The sequence below is a fragment of the Balaenoptera borealis genome (assembly GCF_965194805.1).
Source record: "Balaenoptera borealis genome assembly, chromosome: 12".
Classification (NCBI taxonomy): Eukaryota; Metazoa; Chordata; class Mammalia; order Artiodactyla; family Balaenopteridae; genus Balaenoptera; species Balaenoptera borealis.
The window spans coordinates 97,621,516-97,636,288 of NC_138869.1; the positions used below are offsets into that span (position 1 = coordinate 97,621,516).

General features: G+C 46.3%; 1 protein-coding gene across 10 annotated transcripts in view; it reads right to left on the reverse strand.

The window, feature by feature from the left end:
* The window catches only part of JARID2 (jumonji and AT-rich interaction domain containing 2), a 243,013-nt gene that overhangs the window by 60,978 nt on the left and 167,262 nt on the right, over positions 1 to 14,773 (reverse strand). For all 10 annotated transcript variants that reach the window (XR_014232297.1, XR_014232298.1, XM_082345419.1 and 7 more), the window contains one exon: positions 1,324 to 1,493. Coding sequence is in view for 2 of the 10 variants with exons in the window: in XM_082345419.1 (XP_082201545.1) it covers positions 1,324 to 1,493 (170 nt within the window). In the remaining 8 variants the exon portion in view is untranslated. The remainder of the gene's footprint in view (positions 1 to 1,323; positions 1,494 to 14,773) is intronic.

The window sequence follows — 14,773 nt, forward strand, 5'->3', positions numbered from 1 at the left end:
TGTGTGCATGTGCACATACATGCCCTTGCACATGTCCCACACACACACAATGCATTTCCCTCCGATAGCTATGAGCACACCTCAAGCCCAGATCCTAGCTTCTTAAGAGCAGCTGTTCCTGAAAATAAACAGGGCTCTTAGAAGAAATGGCTGATTTCAGGGCTGAGGGAGGGAGTGCACAACAAGAGTCCGGGACATTCCGCTGTATCAGGGAGCTGGGATGGGAGGATGACAGGGACGTGTCAAAGGGCAAGGGAGCCAGCTTGAAGGGGCTCCACTGATGGGATCTGGGACAATCAAACATCAAAACAGATGAGAGTAATAGATTACAACCCTCTGAACAAAACAGGAAATGGGTCCATCCAGATCCCCAAAAATGAGTAAATCGAGTTTGATGAGAAATGAAATACGGAGTTTCAAAGAGCCTCTCAATGAAATATGTATAATCACAAAAGCTGCCAAGGGTCCGCTTTCCGTGGAAAAGCTTGACAGACCTGCCTCAATGGAGTGACCAATGTGAGCACCATCAATCAAAGGCCAGACTGAAACGCAGGGGCCCGACAGGGCAATGAGAAGCACGAAGTCTCCCTTCTGTGATGCCCCTACCCGACATGGAGAGGCCCCTCAATCTCCCTCACCATCTTCTGTGTTCGTCCCTCACTTAGTTCCTAGAGTAAAGACTTTCCCAAAATAAGGCCATGTAAATCCAAACCCATCCTTCATTACAAAATTGTATCCTCTCTGTGCACTCCGTTCATTGGTCCTGTTCGTATGTACAGACCAATATTTCCACTGTTATCTATACCTACAAAGCACTACTGTTATTTTTCCTAAAGTAGTACGGTGGGGGGAGGGAGTGTACCCTCCATCAGCGTGGCTTATTCCCAGACCTCAGGAAACACAAGGAAACGGGACTTAACACCCATCCACAACTACCCCACCAAAAAAAAAAAAATTACAAAACAAAAAGCCAAGTTTGCAAAGCATGTGTGTGACGGTGATGCTGGGGTGGTAGAGGTCCTAAAAGGATGTCAGGGAGAAGTCAATTGTACAAATTGGTAAGACTACAAACTGTGACACTGTGTGTTGAGACGCCAAGAAAGGTGATTCAAGAGTCAGAGGAAAAGGGAAGGAGAAACAGGAAGGCTCAAGCACCCTCTGGGTGGGATTCCTCACTTTACACTCTCACTCCTTCAAACCAGGCTGGGAATTCAAAGAGGGTGTAGAGCAGAGACCAAAGCCAACATCAAACCTCCTGGGGACAGCCTTGCCCCTTTTTCTTTCAACCAGGCTGCTCCCGCCAAACTGGCAACACAGTCTTACCTCGAAGGCAGAGAAAGGTAAGAAAATCTTCTGTCTTAGGCTTCCTTTTAGAGAGGTCAGAAATTTGAGTAGCTGGAGGGGGTAGCAATGGCTCCGCTATCTTTACTGGAGTTGTGCTGGGACTATTCGGCTGGGATTGAGCAAACTTCCTTTGTGCTTGCAGCCTGGGCCTGTAAAAGCAAAAGAAAATTAACAACAAGCAGAGATCGGAGGATACAGATCTACGTGCAGCAATAAAATCATGACACAAAAGGGAAGAGAGACCTTATTTCAAGCAAACTCTTTGATTCTAATTAAGGTTCTCTATATCTCTCTCACTCTCGTAAACCACAAGCCTGCTTTTTAAAGGGCAATAAATTTGCTTTAAAGGGCTACGTTTTCTACACTGATATAAAATATGCACCATGAGCATGTGTGTACGTCTGCACACAAGCGCGTGCCTGTGCACAAACCAGGGTGTGCCTGGGTATTTCCAAAGCGGCATGCGGTATTAGGTGACACGGGATTAATGGCTTTTGTACTTTTTCACAAATCATCTGCCACATTTATTTAGCATTCTGTGCTTTAACACGATACTATCACAAACACATGCACAACTGCCTTCATATTGTGTAAGGACCCCCCGTCCACCTTAGCCTGTCACTGACCTGGTCTCACACCCCCAGAGGAAATAGTCTCCCCACCTCTAAGCTCTTCTAACTCCAATTCAGCCAAATAAATCCACCTGGAATTAAAGCTTGTAATGCAGGGGGTGGGGGGAGAGGGGGAAGTCCACTTCTCTAGTCTATTCAAAACCCCTCCTTCATGGCCAAATTATGGGTTACCTTCTGCCCATACAAAAACTCCAAAGTCCTTAGTTAGGGATTTGAAAAACTGGCCTTAACCTACCTTTCTCAGGCCTCTCCCTATTACCATCCTACACAGATACCAATCCCCTAATTTATCCACTTGGTGTCTACAAATCACAACTTCAATCTCCTTAACCAGACATTGTTCATTTACACAATTTTACATGTCAGACACTCTATTAATGTGAATCCTAATGACTCTTGGAAAGGTTTCTTTACTTTTTTCCTAATGCTGTAGCCAATAGTCACTTTCCTTTTTCTACCTAAGTGTTTTTACCCCCTGTATAGCTGACTTGACCTTTATCATAAATTGCCTCCTATTAGCTCTTCCTTGAATTTTCAAGATCTCAACGCCTAATGGAAAAGAAACACCTTTGAGGGTGTGAACCTGTACGTGTCCTGCTTTAAACCACCTCTCTGGCCCTGCTCATAAAGATGCTCAAAAAACAGTATTTGAGAGCAGGGAAAAAACAAGAATCAAAAAGCAGCCCTATGGCACAGGGCTTTAAACGGATCTGCTCAGAACCCCAAACTGGAATCAATCACTATGTGGGTGGGACTGATAAAGCCACCCCAGCTCAAGGCTGCTTCGAGTATTACATATATTTATAATTCTATCGCACAAACAAGTCTTCCCTTAACTATCGTTGAGATCATGTAAAACAGTAAGCATAGTATCTTTAACTGCTGGTGCTCAAAATACCCTAACATTTTAAGTTAACATTCTAGTATTTAACAAAATAACACCCCCCCAAACACACACACGTTTTCCACTTTGTAAAAATTAGCTCCCTTAAGTTTTAACCTCCCGTGTCCTGCCCAGACTCAACTCTTACCTCCCTAACGACCCACCACAAACACTCCTGAATAGGTCATATTCCCAATATGAACTGACATTTGATCAACAGGGAGAGAGCATGACTGCTGCTTACTAACTGGGCAACAATCCTCAGTCCCTAAAATCTTACAAACGTCACAATTAATCAAAAGCACTTCAGAACCCAGGAATAACCAAAGGAAAACAGCCACATAACAAGGTTTAACAGAAATTCCAAACGTCGTAAATGGTAAGGGAATAAAACAATGCTCCCATTCTTGTGTTGTGAGGAACAAAGAGGTTTTTTTTTGCAACCAACTGACTGTCCAGAAGATGACAGACAAAGCAGAAGCGTGTGCTGGGAGAGCCTCCAAGCCCACCTTCAAGGAGGATCGGGGTGTGTGTGTGTGTGTGTGTGTGTATGTATGTGTATGTGTGTGTGTGTGTGTGTGTGTGTGTGTGTCCGTCCGACTGAGAGACGTAAGAGCGGTGCTTCTCAAACCATCGCAGAAGAGGATCCGTTTTGCCTTTGGTTCCCCCTCACGGTCCCCTTTAGATTTTCTGTCTTTTACAAATGGATATTTTTATAAGATAATTATTGTAGGGGGAAAATGAAAGACATAAACTACAAGCTCGAATTTATTATTAGACTCAACAGACATAAAATCACCCTGTTCAACTGCTTTAACATGCTCACTGCCCACTCTCAATTTCCCTGTTCAGCTCACTGTCACCAGGCAGCAAACAGCCCGTGCCTTGAGCAGCATCGCTTCAGAGAAAGGACAGGATACAGAAAAGTAGACAGCGGCGCCATGCCCTGCCACCCTCAGGGTGGACTGAGCCCAAGAGAACTACCCTCCTCTTCCAACAAGCTCCTTCTTTCCTCCAACTTGCCCTTCCTGTTAAAAGAAAACCCCCGTCATGTTTTCCTACTGAAAAGGGGTTTTAATTGGCAATTTTCTGATTTGTACATCTTCATTTCAATGGACACAACTCACACTCTGGGCATTAAGGGGGCTTTATGGAATCACTGCCTGTATGTGAACAGGATGTTCAGTGTTTACTGCTTTCTCAAAAGTCAGCAACGACAAATGCCACACATAACGAGAAGACGGCACAGCCTGAATGAAAAACAAACACGCAAACACAGATGACAGAGCAGGACACGGCAAAACATTCTACAATTTCATAACCTCAAAGATAAATGCTCTGACCGTTGCTCAAATAAAAGGTGCCTTTTGCCTGATGACTTTCTCAGGGAGGCTATGAAAAATAAGGGCATAACAGATTAAAAAGCGGCAGTAAAACAGATTACCCCTCAGAGGAATAAACCAAGCTCCCGAGTGATTAAGTATTTGTGAGACCCAGATGAAAGCAGGACCTAAAGAACAAGACAAACCAATATCTTGTTTTCAAGAGGCCAGAAGAATCCGTACTTTGCGGAAAGGGCAGGTCTGCGGTTTGGCTTTGTGTGTGCGGGTCCCGGAGGATTACAAAGGTGTGACTTTGCTTTGCTGTCCCCACGCAACAAAACAGTTTGAATGACACAACTCAGAGGCCAAATCCATGGAGGAAGCACTCTTAGCCATTCGGGTATGTTTGCGGGACAGGTGGTTCATTCTAGAGTGTCTGGTACGAGGAAATAAGTGCATGTTATTTACAATCAGTACAGAAAGGGGGCGGGGAGGTCCAGATGTGCTGAAGAGCTAGATGATCTGCACCTGGAGGAGCTGGGGGAAGAAGGAGGCTGGCGTGCAGGGCAGGACAGGACAGGCATGATCAGACACCCACCAAGGGCGGTGGGGCTCCAGGAGGGCCTGCACTCAGCTGCTGGGCGCCAGCCGCGAGCAGGGCAGCAAGATGGGACCCACCCGTCCCTCCACCAGGGACACCCTCCACTCCATTAGCAGGGCGAAAATGCTTTAAATGGAAATTGAGGTTGAACTAAGGGAGTTCAGAGCCACCCAGGGGTGGGGCTGGAGAGAGTGTGGGGTTCCTGGGCACCAAGGGAAGAAACAAGCAGAATGTAGGGCCTCCAAAGGCCTTTTTGCCTGAAGTTTAGCCAGGAGGGCCTTTGCTGCCCGTTCGTAATGCACAGCAAGCCAGAACGCAGAAAATACAGAGGGCGTCTGTCCCACACAAACCACAGGAGTGTCGAGTGGAGCAAGACTCACTTCTGGGTTGATCTTTCATCAACTGATCCAGGAAGGAATTTCCCTTACAGAAGACCCCTCCGTGCCAGGAAGGTCAATGAAACCAACCAAACCAAACTCGCCAGCAAGCCGAAGAAACTTAAACCAACTGAGGAAGAAACGTGTAAATACATGTATATATGAATAAATACACTGAGGGTAACCTTCTATGTACAGTGCGTTAAAATCTAGGGTTGAGAGGCAGTGAGGGTGAGGGGATAGAGGTGGTTTCAGATCAAATCATCGCTGTTCCTCACCTTCCGTGGTGTAAATATGTGTATGTGAATTAAAAGACTAAAAAATTCAGAGAGCAAGTTCAGAGAATACAGAGCTTGCTATCTTAACCCCTTGTCGTGGGTAAGGCCATCTGGGGTGTCCCTTCTCTAGAAGGGACAGGAGCCCCATGGCAACCCAGTCACGACAAAGCTCAGCCCTGCTGGTGTGAATCCCATTTAAGCAAAAGTGCCTCTTTTGGGGGGGGGGGAGCCGGGGGGGGGGCGGGACGGACGTGTTGAAATGAAAGTTGCTTTACTGATCTGATTCCCCCAGAGTGTCACTCTATGTAGAAATAAATGCTCTTAGGATAGAGGCAAAGGTTCTCAGGGGACCCTGCTTACTCCAGGCTGCTCCCTCTAGCTGGAATGCTTCTCCCCTTTATCTCACCATGGCTGGCTTCTTCCCATAATCCAGCGAGGGGAACATTCCAGCCTGCTGCTTTTTACGGAATCACGTTTTCCATGTCTCTGTTCAAAAGTCACCTCCTCAGAGAGACCGAGCCATCCTCAAATAGCACATCCCCCAGGACCTACCACTCAACTCCATTTCCATTCCTCTGCCCTTCGGTGGCCTACAGAGTGGGCTCTCCTGCCGGGGCCTCCTCATGTCCTATTTCTGCACGTACGGGCTGCTGTGTGTCAAGGGCGAGCCCTCCGTAGATGTTGAGAGAGAAGGGCAGGACCATTACGCTGCTGTCCCGTTTATGAACAATACCAATTCCTCACTCATTCCTTAGGAATCACACGTTTTCTGAGCAGAGGGGCAGAGGGCATGGCGATCCGGAGGTGGCAGGGAGACGGCTGGACAGATCTGAAATAGACCCAAGAGCTCCCGGAGAGGCCTGTGGTTCTGCACCAGTAAGGTTATTGGCCATCCCAGGATACGGCTCCCCGAAGGTCGAGTGGAATCCAGTTTCACTAAGAATCAGTTTCAGAAGAACCTGCCCGTTCGGTCACAATTTCCTCCACCACCACCGGCATCGCTTGTTGAGAATTCACTGAGCCACTTGCCCATCAGCAGAATCATCGAACAAAAGCCAATTAAGGTCGCGTTCTGGCTGTCAACCACGCTGCGTTACAAGCTACCCCCCCACCCCAAGGCATGCCGCTGCACCCCACGTGTCCACACGCAGCACACCTGTCCCTGGGCCACAATCTGCTGGCCCAGGTGTGGAGGTCCTGCCACGCGCCCCTGCACACGAGACCGCCACACGTCAGAGACCGTGCTTCTTGACGAGCTGCGTGAGAGGGGGTCCACCTTCTCCCTCCTCTCTCTTCCCCGCCCCATGGTGCACAGAAGAAGCCTTCTCTCATGTGGGATTCGCTGGCACCGGGGCCCATAGCCAAAGGAACGTTTCGCTTGATCACTTAAAATTTTACCCCAATAAATCTTCAAATATATTTCATATTTAGGTTAAAAAGAAAACACAGTACAGCACCTTTATGGGAATAAAGCAGCAGACCAAAATAAACACTAGCATTATTTTCCAAGTTAACAGATAAATTCCAAGACAAAGCTTGTAAAGAAAACCCACTGGTGGCTGACCAAGTCCTGTGCCAAGTACTGTTTGTTCTGTAACAGTCCCCGGTGCCCTCTCCTGCCCTCCCCAAACCCTGCCTTTGGAAGCTTCCGGACAGCCCGCCATCACTGTGGCACTGTGTCTCTGGGTCTCCTCTGGGGTTACCTACAGGACAGGGTTAACCGGCTTATTGCTCTCTGTGTGCTCAATCTCTAGGGCAGCCCTAAATATGGCACAACAGCAATTTCTAGGTTAATTAAATTCCATTTCTGTCCAGGATTTCTGATCGTTTACAAACCCACGGAGGACGAGGGGTATGCACGCAGCTCAGCTGGACAAGGCGGGAGCGAGGGGGGACTAGGGGGTCTAAAGCAGTGCCCAGCCGGTCCTCGTGGAGGGCCGTGTATGCCAAACACCATCTTATAACTTAATTTTCCAATATTAGAAACGTAAGCTGGTAAATCCAGTTATTTAGATTACACCCCAAGTCTAAACAAAGAGCAATGCATGGGGGGGGAGGGCAGGATGTGTGTTCATTCAAGAAAGAAGACGCGTTATATCCGACAAATGCAGAGGGGCCCGCATAGCCGGGCTCTTTGTGCCGGTGTGGGAGCTGGCCCTGAAGCTACGCCAACTTGCTGAAAGGCCTATTCAAAAAAAAAAAAAAAAAAAAAAAAAAAATTCCTGTGTTTCCATCTCCAAAATAAGTACCCACTCTATTCTACCCCCAGACACACACACACTACAGACCTGGCAGCTAGTCAAAGAAACAAGAGCGGGTGTGTGTTGGAGATTGTATGGGTCGGGCAGGGGATATCCCCTGCCCAGGGCAAGCTGCCCACCAAATTCAAATGCAAGTGCAGTTGCGGGCAAACCACACAGGATGGCTGTAAACATCCTGTATAGTAAAGAGAAAATAAACACATCCTCAAGTGAACCCGGAGGCTAGCAGAGACCAACTCACAGCAAACTCGGTAACAAGAAGCGCTGGCAACAGGCTCCATCCTTCTGCGCTCACGTCCCACCCTGCTCCAGAGTTACAATGGGTGTTGGTCTCACTGGGGTGTAGGGACTTCACCCAGTGACAGAAAAGGGAGGTCTGCAGCTCCATGAGAGGAGAAATGCCTGCTTTCAGGTGTTTCTGGAGATCTTGCCATACTGGTTCAGAGGCCTCATTTCTTGCTTTACATAGAAAGAGATGAAACCATTTATGCTAAAAACCGCAGGATGTTAAATATTTGCAGCACTTGTCTTAAATTAAATTACACAGGCAACTATTTAGAGTAAAAGTTTGCTATTAACCTCATATACCTAAAGGAAGTTTTTTTACTTGAATCTCCTGGAGATGAAACCCTGTAAGGTTCTGGTTGGTCAGAGTGGTACAAGGAAAAGAACCGTGGTATCACAAAACCTGGGCTGCTTTGGTTCAACTACCTTGTGACCTTGGGCAAGCTGGGACTCCATTTCCTTGTTGGCAGAAGCAGTGGGGGGGGGGGGGGGGGACCCCTATGAAAAGGAAACAACTCAGGGTCCTTCTAGCTCTAATCTCCTCTGACCTCATCTATAAAACCTGAATATAGTAATTCCTGTAATAATTCCTCTTGCATTATGATTTCATAATTCTGGTGACAAGTACTGATCTTTTGCCTGTACCAAGTGGAAAATAAAAAACCTCCAAAATGCCTGTGTTGCTAAAGATTGCTAGCGCCTATTTCCCAACTACAGGTTGTCAGGCAAAACAGCAAACGTGATAACTTCCAGATCTTGAGATACGCATACCGCCTTGCATTTTAGAAGGCAGAGGTGGAAAAAATTTTAAATATAGATGTTTCCAAAAAAAAAAAAAAAAAAAAAGATGGCACAATGCCAAAAGTTGTTCCATAATTCCCTTAAACTACTAACTACTATGCTATCTATACTCTGCTGCCTTAAGACCTAATCCTTCCAATTAGGAATAAATCACTCATTTAGGAAAACACATGAACTTCCTTCAGAACCCTGAGATATCCTCAGGAAGGCTAACCTAACCATTTATCAGTATATTCATCAGCTCTACCCACCAAAAGGCCAGACGAAGGAGAAGGCAAATACTGCAAACCCAAATACCACCCCGACTTCGGAAGATACTCCAAATGCTCACAAATAAATGCGCTCCCTCAGAAAGTGGGCATCAGAGAGAAAGGTGAGCCTTCCTTTTCTTTACCTCAGGTAAAAAGGGTCAGGGGAGAGAAAGGAGAATAGCAAAAGCACTAAATATCTACAAGATACATGTGGTGTCTTCCCAAGTAGAACATGTCTTGGGCACACAAATCTCAGGCTGGTGGTGGGAGCCCACACAAATGCTATGAAAAGTAATATGCAGAACCGCTTTTGATCCCATTAATAAAATGATGCAATTTTTTTTTTTAAAAGTCTGATGCAGCATCCTGAAATGTCAAAGAACCAAGGCTGCCTGGAAATCCTGACTCTGTCATGATCAAGGAAATATTTGACATTGACTTCTTTTGTGTTCTAGAAAGCAGCCATGTCAAATTTGAGAGGGATCATCATTAATCAACAATTAAAGCGGCAACAAAGCCCTTTTGTTCTGTCAGTCACATGTGTTACAGTTTACCACCAATGGAAAGCAGCCAGTTCCGCCACCCCCAGGCCGCAGAACCCTCTCCTTCTCGGGGATCCAACTCCAAACCCAGGATCTAGGAGCTGCAAATGCTCCTCTCCACAAAGACTTTTGGGTTCAGGCCAAAAACTGTATCTTACAGCAAAAGTAACAAAAGGATAACACGAGTCAGAAGACCAACACATGGAAGTTAAAAGTCTTAATCCAGCATGAACCTGCCAAAGAAATTCCTAATACACTACCGTAGTTACAAGGTGTGAACAAGTTACCTAAAGTACACTCATCTGTAAAAGCCTCCAAGAACCAGTTGAAATGCTGATCTGCCTTTCCATTCATTCTCTCTTGAGGTGGGACTGCCAATTTTGTTTTTAAAAATACTATTTCAACAAGAACCCCAGCAGTTTCTCAATTTTAGGTTACTCAATACCCGGCTGCGAACTGCCAGAAAACTCCTCGAATCCTGGCAGAGACGATGGCTGGGAAGGGAGACTGAATGACTCTGTGAGGCAGGAATCATGTTTTACTTCGTTCTTTGAAGGAGAGAAGAAAAATATATGAAGAAATTCATCCTGCAATGTTGCACAGTTCATTCATTAAACAGAATCCAGTGGAACCCTAGTAGTATAACTGAAAAGTCAATCCTATGGAAACTTCCCACCAGAAACATTCCCCATGGAGTTGTGCACAGGGTGAGACTCCAAAGTCCATCCGCACGTGATGGACCAAAGCACAAAGGCAGTGCTCAGAGAGCTAACCAGTCCCTGAAAGATACGGAGTAGGCTTCCTTCAGCTTCTCACATCCTCGGCCTCTTGGACACTAAGTCAGCTAACAGGGATCTGCTTTATTTACAGGACAGCAAATAGAAAAGGGATTCTGGACAACTTCCCTGCCCACTGGAAATCCCGTGAAGTAGCCAACAAGCACCAATAGATGGCAGTAGACAGTCTTCAGACACCAGCTCTGGGATCACCCCTGAAAGGGGAATTCTGACTTTTGCAGATTTATGACAAGCCTGGCATTAACCAATTTTTAGTACCTGCACTAAAATCTGACACCAGCTAAGTAAGAAACCAGCCACTTTTCACAGAAAGTAAGAGATGAACAATATTAGCAATACCGTTTAACCCAACAACTCAATTACAACTCAAGTTCCTTGCTTGTATATGGAAAATACACAGCAACTCACAATCCAACATTTTACATCTTGAAAATATACCTAGGGCTAAAATCCACTGGATTGTTTTCTGAAATACGTCCCCTCCCCAGAAGTGATTTTTACCACCCAGAAAAGTAAGAAAAGGCAAAACTAAAGTAATGCACCATGGTTCTAATATGCTTCCTTCCCTGGGAAGCCCAGAGTATTCATTTTGGGGCTCTGACAGAAATTTATTTAGTAGGCTGAAACATAATCCCATGTTATAGTCAAAGTATGGGTGTTACTTAAGCTATCACCAACCAAACTGCGGAGGGAAGTCTGTTCTGTGATAAAGGGATACACTACAATCCACACATTGTCTCTTCCTGAATGTTTATAAAAGAGGTCTAGGATTTTATGACAACTGCTAAAGTTAAAAAACATGACCGTAATTAAAGAATCTGCTAATCACTAATGAACATAAGGGCCATTATTATCCTCCCTTTTTTTTTGCTGTTTGTGCTCTGTGATCCTGGAGTTACGGCACGTTCTCCCAATGAAAAACAGGAGCTCGCAGCATCCCAGACTCGGAGACTCAGCCCAGGCTCAGTGTCACTGGAGGCTGCCATGACAGACCCAGCAGACACGACAGTGGCACAGAAATTTAAATAAAAACCCAGGAACCTGTATCAATTCAAAGGAGGCAAAAGGGAGTCACGGCATAGAACTCACCTTCCTTTCTAACAAGGCCTAGGATACCCTCAAGCAATGCTGAACTTCTACCAACATTCAGGGCTGCAGAAGGTAACCATACGTCAGGCCAGGAAGCAGAAACATTTATCCAAATGGCATCGCTATATCAAACCAAACCAAGTGGGCTTTTAAACCAGACGGGCCAGGGGAATGGAGGCCAACTCACACCTTCCAACTCAGCCAGGATCGTCTCTCATTTACTCTCTTAACACCCATTCTGGGACCTAAGATGCCTCTCCCCAGTATAAAAGTCCCCTCACTTCTTCCTTGTCAACCACCTGGGAGTCCCAGATGGACTCTGCAGGATATGAACCCACAGGTCCTATACCTGAGGTCAAGGGAGCACTAAGTAGAAAGGGGTCACGTCTGTGGGCAGCAGCAAATGACAAGCAGAGACTCACCAAACATCTGCAGGACACACACATCCACCATAACTGTGTGTGGCTCAAACGATCCCTCGCAGGGGTCTAGTGACAGTGTCTTCTGACTAGACCTCACTTACATCACAAAATGAGAATTTCTCCAAGAGGGAAAAAAAGTTGGTCTCTGACTCACAAGGGGCCCTGTCATCAAATATGTTTTCTTACACCCATTTAACCAACAAAATCCTGCTGTTAATAAGACGAGTGACTTATCACTCCTTTCCCGAGATACTATATTTGAATTTGCTGAGATGCTATAAAAGCAGCTCAAAGGACTTTCAAAGGCTTTGAGCAAGGCCAGCTGCAGAAAACCCCAAGAGGCGAGACTGGCAGTACAAAGAAATCCAAACAAGCTCTCCCCTTTACCCAGTGCTGTCAATGACTAGTTATCCCTTTTGCGTCTGCAACATTCAAATGCCCTGACAAGTTCTGATCCTCACCAAGTTCCAGGAAACAGCCACAGGAAAGTCCAACCTCTTATACAGGACTCAAGATAAACACCCAAGCTGTATGCACCACTTCAGCAACTCCAAAGGGCTGAAAGACTTCCTGTTCCATTAAGCCCTTCATTAATCCTTCCTGCTCGAGCCCATTTTCGTGTCCATAAACAGGAAACAATGAAGCCACAGGTCAGCCTCCTTCAGTGCAGCTCATACCCTCCAAAGAAGGCCACAGGCCCACCTTCTGTCCTAGGTGCTGTCACAAAGCCTCGGCATCGCCTGGCTCCTCTCATCTTCTCTGTATGGCGGTACAAAAGAGGACAGAGAAGAAAAAGTAGAGAAAAGAGGGAAAGAAATGGGAGAGAATCCCAATGTTCTACATGATCCTAATAAATTGTGAAAATGGCGGGCAGGGGGGAGATAATTCAACCGATGGAAACCTCCAATAATAAAAGGAACTGTCAACAACATTTATGAAATGAAAGTTTAAAAAGTGACTAACCTCTAAAATCTTATTTTTTTAACCCCAAACTCAAACCTAGCTTCCGTGGGTCCTCCCACACCAGGAACAGTAAATTTTTGTGATGCTTCCCATCGGTAGACGTGCTGTTTTCCCATGGCCCCCATTCTCTCCCATTCCACTGCCCAGCCCGGAGGAGAATGTAAGCCCCTTCCACTGAGTGGTGAGACACTTGGCCACGGGAACCTCCCGTATGGTTCTTCTCGCTACGCTGCACCGCCATCACCAGGCAAGCCACCTCTGGAGAAAAAGGAGAACCCCAAGGTGCAATTTAAGGACGGGTGCTGGTAGGGACCCCGTGAAGGAGGGGACGCGAGAGAGGAAACTGTCGCATCTTCCCAAATGGTCAGAACCCATGACATGCTGAGGCATCATGGAAACAAATGACATCCTCCCCTTCTCTGTAACCCACTGATTAACTCAAAGAAACAGAAGCTTCTTAAATGCAAGTTTCCTCACAGTTAGCTTTAGCAAAATGCCAGGGCTGCAAGCTGGATAAATCTGAATCCCGTTCATAAAGATGCGGGTGGCAGGCCACGGGGGCCAGGAGGCGCGGAACTACTCCCTTTAGAAGAAGTCTCTTCAATTCTACCAGCCTAAACATGCCCTAATGGTCTCCCTTTGATCAAAGAGACATCCATCTTCCACTGTGTCAATACGATGCCAAACACCATGTTCCGGGCCATCCATCAGCCCTGGGAAGGGTCGGAAGGCCCCGCCTTCAGCAATTTGTAAATGAGCATGTAGGAGAACATTACCAGCTGGACTGGACACTTAAAAGTTTTCTGCCTCCCCCGACTCCCTCCAAAATACCCTCAGACACCAGTGATAACAACCTCACACCCAGAAAAGACCCCCAGAAGTTGACCCTGGGAACCCACTGGTTTGCAGAAGGACGGTCATTCCCTTCCCCAGCTTAGTCCTTCAGCTGGGCTCTTCCTCAGGTTTCTCTGTATTTGGTTCTCCTATTTCACACAATTCCAGGTATCCCAGATTTTACCCAGTGCTTTCGGAAACGGATTTATTTCATCTGAGATGCAGCGTACAGCGATGTAACGTCACAGGGGTTCCCCCCGCAAATTACTGTTTTCTTTGTGTTACACAATTTTGAAAGTAGAAAATGTTACATGAATTAATCCTACAGGTAGAAACAGGGTGCATGGCTGGAGTTGTTGCTGCCACCAGGTAAGTCAGACCTCCCCGTCTTAGATTTCTACAATCTTTCAGCTCTAGGATTATAAAGACACCAACAAACTCGAGTAAGGAGTCATAAAACGAAAACACTACTCAGTGAGCTCCGATAATTCGCTATCAATCTAAAACTGTAGATATATTTCACAGAAGAGTAAGGCGACTGAACAAGAAAACCCAACTCGGAAAACTCAGAATATCCATCCTCTCATCCTGCTCCCCCTTCAACAAAGGAGAGGCAACAGGCAGGCCCAGTAACTACTGACTACGCCGGGGAAGACCCCTCAAACGTGAGCACACGCAAGAGTACACCTGACAGGGAAACTGAGGCCGAGAATCCACGAGCTGGACGGAAAGGGACCTCAGGGAACCAGCAAACACACGCCCTGCCTTCCGGGTCTGACCGTGAAGCCTGGGTTCCATGAAGTGCAGCATGATGGAGCTGCGGCAGGACAATACAAAACAGGACCTGTACTCGGCCATTAAAACAAACGAAACTGAGTTATGTGTAGTGAGGTGGGTGGACCTAGAGTCTGTCATACAGAGTGAAGTAAGTCAGAAAGAGAAAAACAAATACCGTATGCTAACACATATATACGGAATCTAAAAAAAAAAAAAAGGTTCCAAAGAACCTAGTGGCAGGACAGGAATAAAGACGCAGACATAGAGAATGGATTGAGGACAGGGGGAGGGGGAAGCGTAAGCGGGGACAAAGT